Below are 14596 nucleotides of genomic sequence, written 5' to 3' on the forward strand. Positions count from 1 at the left end.
ATCAAGCCATTTGCATTCATATAAAAACACAATAATATCTTAAATCATTTGTGTATTCGCATTAGTGGCACCTAAGAGTTGGGGATCAACTGTAATTTTACTATTATATTAATCTATAATTTCTCAAATTTTTAAAGAAATGTATTGAAATTTTATCAATTTTTAGTCCAAGTCGTGATTGTAATTAATTATTTGATGATTTTTAAAGCTTCAATCAAAGTGAAGACCTGCAACTACTGAATTGAAAAATTAAATCCATAAATGAGAAAATGTATATATTAATTACACTGAAAACCCAAACCTAAACATTTAAGATTTTAAAATTGCCAAGTAACTACTCTTATTTTATTGCTGCCGTTTCCTATGGCATGTTCCATGGTTATTAACATTTTGGGTAATTTATAGTTAAGGTCACTAAACTATTTGATTATTTAACTTCAAAAAGTTTTAAAATGGTCACTGCATAATTCAGAAGTTTTTATTTTAGTACTGGGTTATTAAAATCGCTACTGTATAACATTCTATGTTTGTACTGTTTGCACCAACTAAAAGCTCTACTTCCTGTTCTCTTCTACAATTCAGTTTTTTTATGGAATTGTTTTGATCATTACGAATTTACAAATCAAAATCCAAACAACTTTCTTTTCCAATCTTCAAAACAAACTGTCAAATCGACTTAGATTTAAAATATGTTCTCTTACTTGTCTATAGGTATTGATCCACAATTGTTGAAATGTTACTTAGAGCTCACTAGTTAAAATTAAATAAAAAATAAAATAAATTAGCAGTCCAGTGACATAAGTACTTCCAAATAATTTTTGACTTAAATAAAATGTTTAAATAATTCAGGGATCATTTTTGAATTTTTAAAATTAAGTGACCAAAACATAAGCTTAATAATAGTTTAAGAATCATTTGTGTAATTTACCATTAACATTAATAAAAAGGGTTGTCGGTAAAGATTTTAGATCAGAGCTGAGCTTTTACCTTTTACCTAAAACAGAAAAAGGACAGAAAAACTTGTAAATATCATATTAATAAAGATACCCAGTCTATTCTCAAGTTCGTTCAATAGATTACACTTGAAATACTTGAAAACTGAAAACCCTTAGAAAGGGAAAATTAAAAGAAAAAAAAATCAGGAAATACCTACTTAAGAACAAAAAAAGCTAGTTATGGCACAGTAATACCATATTAGAGAGGCAAAAAAAAAATGATTTCAAATATTTTGTACAATGATTTGCCCAAAAGATTCAAACTAGCAGAAAGTCAATGATATGGGGCAAAATTATGTTAGTCATGCCTTCCAGCCATAACCAATATTATAGTCAAGGTCATTGTTAAAAAACCCATTATCCATGAAATCATTTGCTATATCCGGAACTGTATCGTCCTGTGAATGGAGATTCTGGGGCAAATCAGGTTGTCCTCGGTTGAATCTGTTGTCGCCACCGGCAGCTAAAGAGTTGTCGTTTGAAGTGGCTTTGAAACTGTTGCTTTGACTCAGTGCAGGCCCTGCAACACTTCCAGACACGGTAGAGGTAGCTGTAGCCAGAGCAGAGGTGTTTCTCCCCGCACTTCCATTCTCATTCTGCCCATTCACGGACTGCTGTTGAACTCCCGTGTTGTTATTAGACATCTCCTGGAGAAGTTGAACTCCCGTGTTGTTATTAGACATCTCCTGGAGAAGTTGTTGGATCATTTGTTGTTGTAAAGCCGGATTTCCTTGAGATGACTGCATGTGATTCTGTTGGATTAGGTTATTTGCTGTGACGCTTAATGTATGTTGCTGAGCTGGTAACGAGGCAGCAGGCCCTTGGAAACTCGAAGATGGACTCTGGTTAGAGTTATTGAAGGAAGATGAGGCTTCCTGATGAAGTGAGTTAGGGTTTGAATTTATTGAATTTTGCCGAACGAGCAGGTTCTGGTAGTTAGAAAGTGCCAAAGCTGCTTGTGCCGAACCACTTAAAGTTCCTCGACCAGCAGCCATTTGATGGCTGTTGTTTCTCATTGGATTGTTGTTTATCCCAGGATGCAATGCCATCAGCTTATTGAGGGTATTCCTGTCAGTTGGCAGACCCCGAACATTTGTTATCTGCTCCATTTCTTGCATTTTTTGCATTTGGAGTTTGGTCGAAGAGGGATGTCGAGGATAGTTCTTCAAGCCCTCTGCAAATACGGTGTTTACAAAAAACAGGGAATGAGAATAAAAGCTATCCTGTACGACTTACCAATCCAGAGGTCAGAATGGCAACTTGTACGACTTACCAATCGCCCCAGACTTGTTTTCTCGACAAAAACCTATCAGATCTTTCATGCTGTTGACAACCTCAGCAATCTAACAAATAATGCAAAACAAACTATAAAGAAACTAAAAAAAATATTTGTTTACCGGAATATAAATGCACTACGTTAAAACCGTACCTGCAAACACCTCACGTATCTTTTCGAAAAACCTAAGTCATTCAGTGACTGTACTTCCAAACTTTTAACAAGCTGTCGTCCAGCTGTTAAGACCCTGAGAGAAAGCAAAAAATGTACTCATAACCTATGCTAATCTTAAAATATATACATGCATCCAGTTGAAGCTCCTAAAACATAAAGCTCAAGCTAAAATCAACACTATAATTTGAAGACCCTGCAAAACCACTTTTCTGGGTTGCGTCCCTGTGGCTTAATTGCACCTGAGGAGGGTGAACCATGTAACAAATCAAAAGAACTTCATACTTCCAAGGTTTCTCAAGTGCTCCAATCGAAGAATCAGGATAACATCGTCCACAGGATTTTATAAAAAGAAAAATAATCACATTTATATGATTAACTCACATATTGCTGTTTGTTTGCAAGTCCTGCTGAGAAACCCCCTCAGCTCCGCCTTCAGAAATTGTGCTCTGACATTTTTGTGCCACCTGAACTATCTGGTTTACCTACATAATTTATAATTTTGAGTTTATGTCAGATGTCTTTAAAGAACTTAAACAAAATGGACATATGATCAGAAAAGAGCACAAAGATTTATATAGCAGAAAACATTACATGCAAAAGAAACAGAAACAGAGTGAGTTTTTGTTTACACAGGCATCATCCATAAGTTAGAGCTAATAAGGCACAAACTTTAGTACCTGAGGTGCAACTAAATGACGAGGAAAAAGTTGTTCATGCCTACGTGCACAAAATTCCCAAGACAATATCTGAAAAACAGAAACAGTTAATAAGCTATTCCCTAGATTGTCGAGAACGGCAGCAAAATGTGAAACAGGTTTTATATTGACCTTTAAGTCCTGAGTGAATATGATGCGAAGCTGACCCTCACGAACAACACGAAGCTGCTCATATACACTCTCCTGAACAGCTCTTCCATACTCCAACATCATTATTCCAGAAGGAAATCTACACTCACGGGGCATGTCCAAATATAGAAGTTCATCAATTACTCCACTGCCAAATTTGATTTCATTAAGTCTGGGAAGTACATCAAAAGTTGCCTCTGTAAACATGAGTAATTAGTTAGTCAAAATCCAGTATGTGTCTCAGATGCTAAGTTGCAAGGCCATATGTTTTCAACTAGTCAGACAAAATAAGCGTATTAACAATGGAGTCTACAAGTCCATAGAACGTTAAAAATCACTAGACTTTAGGTGAAGTTGGTTAAATCCATAAGTATGAGTCAATAAATGTTCATTTCAAGTCATTGGTACATAATGAAAAGGCGTATTCTAGGGGAGTTTTAACTGAAAGGAATACCAATTATTCTAACATAACCCTAAAAATTCAAGAAATTCCATTTCCATCTTCAGTCCAATATGTCAATATATGGAGAATGAAAAAATGATATTCTATAATCATAGAAGTCCTAAGATGAAACCAAAAATAAATGAAAAGAAAGTAATTAGTTTACAGTGGTGTGGTACACATTCACTAACATGCACAATCTATAGAACGCTTGTTTCACATACCCTATTCCTAAAGCGTACTTTTACTAAATCAACTAACAAGAATATTCACTCTAGAACAAATGGAATGCTCATAAAATCTCTTACCAAACCCCCTTCCAGACTTCGACCCACAAATGTCACACTGCCAAGCATCCTGAAATTTACATGAAAGTAAGAATGTTGCATATTTAGAAGACAAGCATTTAATTCAAGAAGGAATGTGATGGAGTATTGCTCATTAAAGAATGCATGCAACGTTATCAAATCAGAAAACAACAAAAAATTCAGTAGAAAAGACTAACTTCGAGATAGAAAAATAAATTTTCTAGTTTTACAAAGTAGAAAGAAATAAGCACAAATACTGACGATAGCTGCTTGAGGGAAAACACCAAGTGCATGACTCCCGACATTATCATACATTGATAAACACCACTTTTTCTTTGCACGTGGAGCATAATACTCTGCAACAAATTTCCTCCAGTATGCAATGGAATTGTCCTACAAAATCAAGTAGATGTAACAGGATTCATACAACTTTGCATCTCAGTTATTACTAAGTTGAAAATGAGTTAAGACTGTCACAAGATAATTGTGCATACGAACATAAATCAGATTTCTGCAAACAAGATAATTGAGCATATGAACACTAGTAGATTCGTACACTAGCTAATAATGAGATAACTTGTTGACTGCAACAACAAAATAATTGTGCATATGAACATAAATCAGATTTCCAAAAACAAAATGTAATCTTAACAGGATTGAAACCATTGAATAAAACCAATTAATATACAAGATACTTTGGCACAAGATGCAGTATATAAAAAACATTAACTCACTGGTGGCCTTTGCCGTTGGTGATATAAGTATTGCATTAGGCGGCGAGCACATACACCACCATCAAAGGGACGTTTCATTCCAGTTATTTGCTGCATCCCCTGTTGCTGCAATTGCTGCCTCAACTGCAATTGCTGTTGTTGTTGTTGTTGCTGCTGCTGCTGCAAGTGTGCTCTCTGCAATGGTGGCAACGACTGCAAAATTTGTTGCTGTTGTCTAAGTCTCTGCTGCTGCATCAAAGCTTGTAATTGAGGGTTTTGACCATGCAACTGCATGGAATCCTGTCTTTGTAGCAGTTGTTGCAACATCTGCTGCTGCATAATGTCTTCTTGTTTGATATCTAGCCGAGGCTTCTTCTGCACCTGGGATAAATTACCAGGGTCTTGCAAGAAGGGCCCTGGGACTCGTGGACCCAACGGAACAGAAACTTGCCCAGTTTGTGACTGTGGCCGAGATGCAGCACTTGAGGCCCCTTGTTGCAGCTGCTGACTCTGTTGCATCTGTTGGACACTTGGGTCTTGATGAGAGCCATGATGGCCTACAGAAGACCCATCAACAACTGATGAACCTGACACGGTTATATTGTTGGAAGAAAACGACATGGGCGAAGCTGGCAAGCGCATATATGAATCTGTATTAATGCTAGCACTTCTCTGTAAGTGGGGACCTCCTGAAAATGCCGAATTTGCATCTGTGACCAAAGAACTTGCCCCAACACTAGGTCCAGAGTTTGCCACACTGTTCAACACCACACTATCTGAAACAGGACCCAGATTAGGAACCCCAGTTCCAGGAATAGAATTAGATGAGTTCTCATAAGGTGAGCTCAAGCGAGAGCTAACTACAGCCTGGGACTGCCCATTTCCTTGGAGGAAAATTCCAGAACTTGAGGAAGATTGGGTTAACCCTCCAGCCATCCGAGAAGGTACCATCGGAGGCACCGCCCCCTGGTGACTGGAGTCTAAATAGCTATCCAGAGCCAGACCTTTCTAATAATAACAAAACACACCCTCAACAATTTGTTGCAGATATCTAAAAACAATGTATGATAGAAAAAACAGATAAGAAATATTAGAGTTCAAATTGCACGTGCTTCAACAGTCCAAAGTTACAATTTTTCAAACAGTGCCACTCAGATAAATCAATCAGGTCTGGAAACACTGAAAAAGAAAACCAAAATGATTCAAAGAATAAATCCCCATAATTTTAACGAAACAAACTTCCTTAACTATCCCCTCGACCATCCCGTCCCCCACACACCCCAAAAAACCCTAATTTTGGACCCATCTCACTAAAACAAGAATGTATAACTACTAGAACAATAAAATCCTAAAGTTTTTGCATTTTGGAAGTACATAGCAGCAATCTAATCGTTCCATTAATCAAAACGAGCTACCAATCAGGTTTTAGTCCTAAATTACTTACTTTGAAAATCCCAAAGTATAATCAAACTCGAATTAGAAAGATGAACAGTCCCAGTAGAATCAATAGATTAACGATTAATTAAATACTTAATATCAAGATCAAGATATAGCAAGCATGAATCACTTAAAATAAAAACAAAATTTCCAAAAAGGAAAACGATGGGCTTAACTGGTTTTAGAAATCAAAGCAGATTAAGCTACTTTTAAGTAAATAAAAATAATAATAAACAAATAAAGAGAGAATCTACTAACCTTAAAATCGCGAGCTACGAGCTGGAAAAAATATATAAATAAAAGGAGTAAATGTTAAATTTTTTTTTTAATTTTATAACTTAATTTAGAAACTGAAAAGAAAGTTGGTAAAGAGGGAGATTTTTCCAGGACGCTGTTTATATACCTAGCGGGAATGACAGAGAGAAAGTTACCGGCTGCACCGGTAATTTTGCGGTATGTAACCGAATGTGTCGGTTGTCACAAAGGACACGTGTTTCCTCATGATAGCACGACGAAGTCGGTGTTTAGATCGAGCTGTGGAGACGCGAGTTTGATGGTAGCGTGTCTTTGTTTCATTCGTGGATTTAAATGCGGCCGAAATAGATACTGAGGATGATGCCATTTTGGGTAAACTCTTTTGAGGTGATGATCAGTTACGGGCTGACGTTGGATAAATGGATTTTCTTTGATCAGAGCTTACGTGAATTTTTCTGATTTCAATAGATTATGATGTGGCGTGCTTTTATTGGTTCTTGAAATCTAGGGTTTTGAGAATTGGGAGTATACGATTGTAAGCAGGGGCTTTACGGTATATTTAGGGTTAAAGATAGGGTAGATTGTGATAATATGCATCCACATTATTTTGTCACTCATCTATTAAATTCCATTTTTTTATCTTAATGAAATAATGATGTGTCATGTTATCTCAATAGCTAATAACTATTTTGTCCTTTGAATTAGAGCAAAAATGTTAATTTGATGTTTTTAGAACTTTTTAAATAATAACTCTAAAAATATTCAAAATTTTTGATAAATACTATTATACTTTCTCTGGACTTGGACATGTGTTAGCATGACAAGTTACTTGAGAAGTGCCTATAGTCAACCCTTCGATTCCACCAATGCACCTTGATGACTAGTTGTCCTGGATCCCTCAGTATCAGCGTGGGACTCAAACCACTTGCTCTCTCCTCACGGACTTGAGCCACTCGTCTCAAATAACTGCTCACTCACCTGGCAAATATTCTTGACAGGCACTTGCTCTTTCAAGTATGAACACTCCTCTGATGATCATTAGGCCCCACTTGAGCATAACAACCTCGTACTGTCATAACAGAATGAGGACCACAATGCACATCCTGCATGTACTCTCTAATGACAACTTCTTTACAATAGCCTACTTCGTTACACTAGTAGATAAGCCAACCTCCACTATAAATATCCTCCGAAATAATGAAAAAAAAAAGATTTTTTAACCTTTCAAGCAACCTTCTCGCTGGCTACTTCCTCCTTCCTCAATTCTCAATCCATCTTCTTGTCTCTTTCCTGCTCTTCACCTTAGTAGGTGAACCAACCCCCTTAATATCACCCTTCATCCTCTTTATTATACATTCTATCAACAAATGTCATACCATTAAAATTTTAAATGAACTTTACGTTGAATGTGTTGTGTAATTTTTTAAACAAATCTCTAACTTTTTAGCCAATCATCGTATAAGATGTGACTTGTGTGATGATTATATATGAATAATTTCAAATTGCACTCTTTTGGTACTACTTTGGATCAAATTTTGGTACTAGTTTATAACTTACAATTTTTCTTTAAAATAATAAAATATAAATAATCTCATTGCTTCTTTTAAATGGATAAATTAAAAATACCAGACACAAAGATCATTGATGATGAAATTATCTTAGCTATCTTATCACCATAATTAGAAAGAGATTAGGTAAGGAATATCACGTGAATACCCACGTTGCTCTTAACAAATAAGTAAGGGTAAATTATGGTAGATGTTATTTAATTATGAATTTTTTATCATCTAATTATAAAAAGTTACAAAATGTTCATTCAATTATTAATAAACTTATATTTTAGTCACCTAATTATGAAAAATTACAAAATAGTTACCTAATTATTTAATTTTATCTTTTGAATTATCGACTTGCTAACGTAAAAGAGAAACACCTAAAACTCAAAATAGTTAGATGACTAGAAAAGACAAATTTGAACAGTTAAGTGACCAAAAAAATTTAATAATAATCGGTGATCATTTTGTAACTTTTCATAATTGGGTGACTATTAATATAGTAACCCAATAAATAAACATAGGTTTAAATACAAAATGGATCTTCAAACTAAATTAAATTTCTCACTTAAATACTTAAAAGTTTTTGGTCAAAAGTGTTTAACTATTAATTTTATTTTATTTCATTCCAAGTCAAAACATCAACCAATAAAACTTGAGATGTGAAATATTTTTATTGGATGTAATACACTTTCTTTGACCAAACGTGATGAAATTGATAATTTAAATGCTACATTTAATGAAAAACCTTTAAGCAACCAAATAAAAATGGTAAATATGTCTTAATGATAACTTTTTTCTTACAAATTTATAATTTAAATTCGATTAAAAAAGCCTTCTCACTTCGTCCATATTATCAACTTGGTATTGAATTTGATCTGAATCAGAATCTGCACAAGTTGAATCGTGAGTTAATTTAAATTTATTTAAAATTTAGTTTAAATAGAATATTAAAAATATATTTTATCAATATGAAATATTTTTAATATAAAATAGTGGGTCAATCAAAGCCTAATCGTTGATACGAAAAGAGGGTGCATCGCATGACTTGGAACAAGAATAAGGCCTGTGCTGCTTGTGAGCCATGGCATTGCGCAATCCCCACTACCCCTTCTCTGTGCCGTATAATTGCCTCTTTGATTTGAAAGCCTAGTGTGCAATGTCCCATTTTCCATGGTCCTCACTGATTTTTTTTGTTTTTGGTAAAACTACGAGAAGTCCTTTGGTCAGTATTTAGATTATATTATGTCCCTTTAATTAAAAAACATCAAATTAGTTATTATATGTTAGCTCAAATAGTAAATTGGTTATTTCTATTAAAAATTTCATCTATTTCTATTGTTAAAAATTGATATAGTTGATGGAATAACTAAAAATTACACGTTGTGCTTACGTATAAAGACCAATTTTTAACAATAAAAATGAATGGAATTTTTAATTGGAAGGACTAGTTTGCTCATTTATCTAGTATATAGAGATTAATTTATCCATTTTTAAATAAAGGGGGGCAAATTGCACGATACTTTTACCGTGATTTTTTTCGACCAGTGAGGACTAACATGGATAGTTAATTTAGATTTGAGAATCCCATCAAACATAATTGTTATGTATTAGTCTCTAGTTCTACAATGCACGATAATCATAGGTGGAATGGGATTTATAAAATATTGATGAAAAATTGGACCAAAAAGATAGCTGGATTGATTCAATCAAAATGGGTAATCCGTCCAGTTTGGTGCATTCTCAACTAATAAATCAGTATGCTTCAATCAATAAATAGATGGGATTTTTGTTGGTACATTAAAAAAATGGGAATTAACCTTGTAAAAAAACTGCTTTTCTCATTAAATTTGTTTTATAAGCAATAGAATGTGATTTCTAGTATTTTATTAATATACTAAATATTATACCATTAAATTAATGATAATCGTAAAACTTCAAAAATGATTAAGAATGTAACAAATATTTTATTTATTTATATATTAAATTATTAGCACCTTAAATGTAATGTATGTGAGTTTAAAAACTTCTACCAACTGTCTATAGGATAATTTTTATTAAGTAACCAATGTAATATTTAGGCTAATAGAAAATTCACACTAAATTATATAAATTCAACCCAAATTTAGCACGATTTGACACATGATGAAGTTTAAAAGGAATTATATATTTTTATCGTCTTAAATTTATTTTTCATACAATTGGCTTAATATTTATAAACGTTAGGTCACATAATTAGAGATCAATTGTATTATTCTATAGGTCTCTTTTATCATTTAATTATTTAGTGGTTAGATACTCATTTTCCAAATTGTTAAATTAATAGATAATATAGAGACCTCCTACCACCCAATTTTATTTTTTTATTTCTGGATGATTTGAAAAGTAATAAAATTAATGAAAATTACGATTATTGAACATGTGAAATTTGAGTGTTTGCTTTCTTTTAAAAACAAAATTAAAATAATAAGCCTATGAATCTGATGCTATTCTTCCAATTACTTTAAATTTAAGAGTTTTTATTTAAATTTTAAATTTATTTTTATCAATTAATTATTGGTGTAATGGAAAATAATTTGGTTGCTTTTAAGTATTTGATGACTTGGTAAATTGTTAAAAAGTTAAATAAACTAAAATTTAATATTTTTATTGAGTTTATTTACTAAACGTATTTAATAATTTGCAACAATAAAAGCAAATGATAGCTTTTTTTCAATGAAAAAGTGTAGAAAATGATAAATAGATAAAGAAACTATCTATTATTTAATATAGGAATTTTTAATTCTTTTATTTTGTTTTATTTCTTTTAACATTATCTTTTAAATATTTTACCTTTAAAATTCTAAATTTATATTTATCAAACAATATAATCATATTATATAATATCAAATATATTTTACAACTTAAATTTAGTACTTAAATTTTTATTATCAAACAACATCTAAATCCAAATTCAAATCTAGACAAGACACAATATTCGAACTAGATTTAATTGTTTCATACAATTATTTAAAAAATTATTTTTTAAATCAACCAAATACAATTAACTTTTTATTTTGAAAATTCTTGAATTTGGGGAAAACATAGTTAATTTGATATTTGTTTCATAGACATGTAAAATTGTGAAAATAAATACCTTTCCTTTAAAAACAAGACATTTTCCCGTTCAAATAAAAAAAAGAAGACATTGGTATAGTGAGGAACCAAATCCGAAACATACTATATACATATATACTATTTAACGACAATATTTAAATGATTGCAATGTCGGATTACAAGACATGCCATGTCCACCGTTGGGCCATTGCTGAAGATCAACGGCTGTGATGCTCTTATAAATCTATCAATGGCCATCATGATGATTATACATTCTCACCAGATGTACGCTTTTCAATGGCAAGTACATCACCCACCAAGATATAATAATTGGGGTTTCTCTCTCTCTCTTTAGTAATTGTATTTTAGAATGATATATTTACATAAATACTAATTTTTAATTAAGTGGCATTATCTAATTTATTATTTAGTATAGAAGTTTTAAAAAAATGTTGTGACATCTTAATGCATCGGAAATTGGATTGGAGTAAAAATAAAATTACAATTTTCTCTTGCCACATAGACAAAAAAGACTCAAAAAAAATGTTGGGAACAAATGCTTTGTTCATCCCCATTACCCCGAATTTTTAATGTCATTTGGTCGGTTTCCTGTCCCCCTATAAAATATGCCCCAATAAACTATGTATTATTTCGAAATCAAAAAAAAAAAAGAAGAGAAAACTCCATGTGTTTATGCTAATAAAATATAAGCAATGAATATTTTTAGTTTTACGAAAGAAAATTATAACATGTATTCTTTTAAATGCATCCTAGGGCACTTAACGTTTTGTTAATTAACTAATAAAACATAAAAATTAGTAAATTTAATTTATTAAATTTAATTACTTAAAAATTATATTTATGCGTTGTTATTTACTATGCATGGCATGCATTATACAATATGAATATAATAAGATATACAACTTAAAATGTATACGACATATCATAGCCGCATATTTATGTTTTAAATAAAATATATAATTATGATACAAATATATGAAAAAACGGATAAAAGAAAAGAAGGGTAATAAATTTTTTATTCGATCTCGAATATGTTTTTTTTTGAATTTTAATTGTTTGTTAGATTTTAAAGTTTGAACTTGAGTTTTTTAATTAAAAATATAATATATTTTAGCATTACATGTGTTATACCGTGATACTAATTTATAATTTATATTTTATTATATAATAATTTAACTTGAAATCCAACTCGAGATTTGACCCAGGTTTGACTCGAGGATGAGGATCCTCTTCACGCCTCTATTTAGGGACCTTCTTTCCACTTTTTCCAGGGCTCTTCCAATATTTCCATTTCTATTGATAAATTGTATCTAACAATCTAACATGTTTTTTAGTTCAACAAGGAATTGCCAAATCTGGTTACGACCAACAACTATCAAAATGGTTTTGGATTTTGTAGTATTTTTCTCTTGCGGATTAAGCTAAGTGAGTTTTGGTGAAATTTCATCTTATTCATTGACAAGGCAACCCCCCTAAGAAACACTACCTTAAAGTTTCTTCTTTTTTATTTATTTGGTTAAACAGCACCAAATGAATTGTTTTTAAATGATGCTCCACATTTTAATTTAATTTAAAATTTTAAAATAATGTAATTAAATTATCAAAATATTAGGCCCAGAGTGCTTTGCTTAGTATCTTAGCGAAAACAATAACTACTGTGGCTTGGGATGGAGGAAAGTGGTGGCGACGATAGGATTGGAGGAGATGAGATCTCCCTTTTGGTAGAAAAATTCATCCAATTATCGGTTAAAAGCTCGATGGTGGAACCAAACAAGAAGTCACTCTACTCTGTACAATATGGACAGAAAAATCCTATAATCCAGATAGTTTTAGGGTACAGGTGAAAAGTATATGGAAAACAAGGAAAAAATTCGAGATTTAACTATCAGGGTAAAAAAAATATCTGATCGTGCTTGAAACTGAAGAAGATCTAGAGAAAGTTATGGAAGGGTGACCATGGATTTCGAAAAAAATTAGTTGTCTTTGATCGGTTGGCTAAACCGATGGAAAGAAGCCAGATTTGGCTTAATTCATTCCCATTTTGGATTAAGAGAGGACCGTGTTTACCAGAATTCGACAAAAAAGATCTATTGTATGCCATTGGGGTTACTTTTGGAGGCGTAATTAGATATGAAATTAATGGAGATTTTTGTCGTCTTAGAATTCAATTGGATGTGCAGAAACCCCTTCGTAGATGTATTTTCGTCTTAATAGATAATCAAAGGAAATCATGGATCTCTTTTAAATATGAGAAGCTGCCGACTTTCTGTTTTGGATGTGGAAGGATAGAGCATGGTCTCAAAGAATGTACTGGTTTAACACATGCAAAAAAAATAAAATCAGAGATGATCCACCATATTTTTTAGCATTAAAAGCAGAACAAAACTTAATTAGGAATGAGAGTTTAAAGTTTAGTGCCCTCTCAAAGAAGATGATGCCTCAATGTTTGTACATAGGTGACACGGAGAAGCTTCCTAAGATGAATACACAACAAGAGGATGGGAGCACCATGGTCCAGAGATTAGAGGATAATTTACAATCAAGAAGAATAGGGAAGGCAACGAAGATGCAGGAGGAAGGGTCAGTAATGGAGAAAAATGAAACGTTGAATAAAAAAATTGTATACTGGAAGAGAAGTCTAAACCAGTCAAGAAGACAAGTTGAAAAAGAATTGGTCCAACAATCTCAATTAACCAAAATAGTGAAGACAGTATAATGAGGAAGAGAAAACTTGCAGAAATAAAAATCGAATAATGCTGTATAGAAAAAGCTCGTGAAGATGGAGTAAAAAGAATGAAACATGACAGATAAGATTTACATCTCGAAGATGTCTTAATTTTGTCGGTAGAAAATTTGAAACAAATTTATGTTTCCAACCAAAATAGATCGGCGGCTGCCAAAAAGTAAGCCGACCGGGCGAAATGACAACTATATATTGAGTTGTCCGTGGATTGGGGAGTCCACAGACAGTACAGAAGCTTTGGTATTTACTGAAGCAACACAACCCCCAAATGGTCTTTATTGTAGAGACCAAAATAGATGAAAAGCGTATGGAAAGGGTCAAAAGGAGATGTGGTTTTGTGTATGGGATTGATGTAGGAGCAGTAGGTTCTCGAGGTGGGATTTGTTTGGCATGGAAAGGGAAATTACGGTTAGTTTAAGAAGTTTATCAAAAAGCCATATTGATGTGATGATTAAAGATGATAGTGTCAATGAAGAATGGAGATTTATGGGGTTTTATGGTTCACCTTATATAAGCAACAAGAGTGCATCGTGGAATTTGTTAAGGACTCTGTGTCAAGAACAGAATCATCATTGGTTGGTAAGTGGTGATTTTAATGAAATAATGTATTCCTTTGAAAAGAGCAAAGGTCAGCCGATGGAGGAGAAAAGAATGGAAGCCTTCCGTGAGGTTTTAGAGGAATGCCAATTAATGGAGAAGTCTATTGAACGAGAAATCAAGGAATATTGGGAGTCATCA

At 32.7% G+C, this 14596-nt stretch overlaps 1 protein-coding gene across 4 annotated transcripts; it reads right to left on the reverse strand.

The window, feature by feature from the left end:
* Positions 1-1009: 1009 nt before the first annotated feature.
* Positions 1010-6563, reverse strand: LOC105801777 (probable transcriptional regulator SLK2). Of its 4 annotated transcripts, none has more exons than XM_012633057.2 (10): positions 6449-6563; positions 4775-5804; positions 4302-4433; positions 4041-4089; positions 3273-3487; positions 3123-3191; positions 2827-2927; positions 2425-2518; positions 2269-2338; positions 1010-2169 (listed from the first exon to the last, which is right to left on the reverse strand). In XM_012633057.2, exons 2-10 carry the CDS (start codon positions 5702-5704, stop codon positions 1298-1300), a joined length of 2532 nt encoding a protein of 843 aa, XP_012488511.1. In that variant the 5' UTR covers positions 5705-5804; positions 6449-6563; the 3' UTR covers positions 1010-1297. The 4 variants fall into 4 exon arrangements, with proteins under 4 accessions (XP_012488511.1, XP_012488513.1, XP_012488512.1 ...); XM_012633059.2 differs by having other exon boundaries at positions 4775-5529; positions 6449-6557; XM_012633058.2 differs by having other exon boundaries at positions 4775-5761; positions 6449-6557.
* Between the last annotated feature and the right edge of the window lie 8033 nt (positions 6564-14596).

The sequence above is a fragment of the Gossypium raimondii genome, chromosome 11 (genome assembly GCF_025698545.1).
Source record: "Gossypium raimondii isolate GPD5lz chromosome 11, ASM2569854v1, whole genome shotgun sequence".
Classification (NCBI taxonomy): Eukaryota; Viridiplantae; Streptophyta; class Magnoliopsida; order Malvales; family Malvaceae; genus Gossypium; species Gossypium raimondii.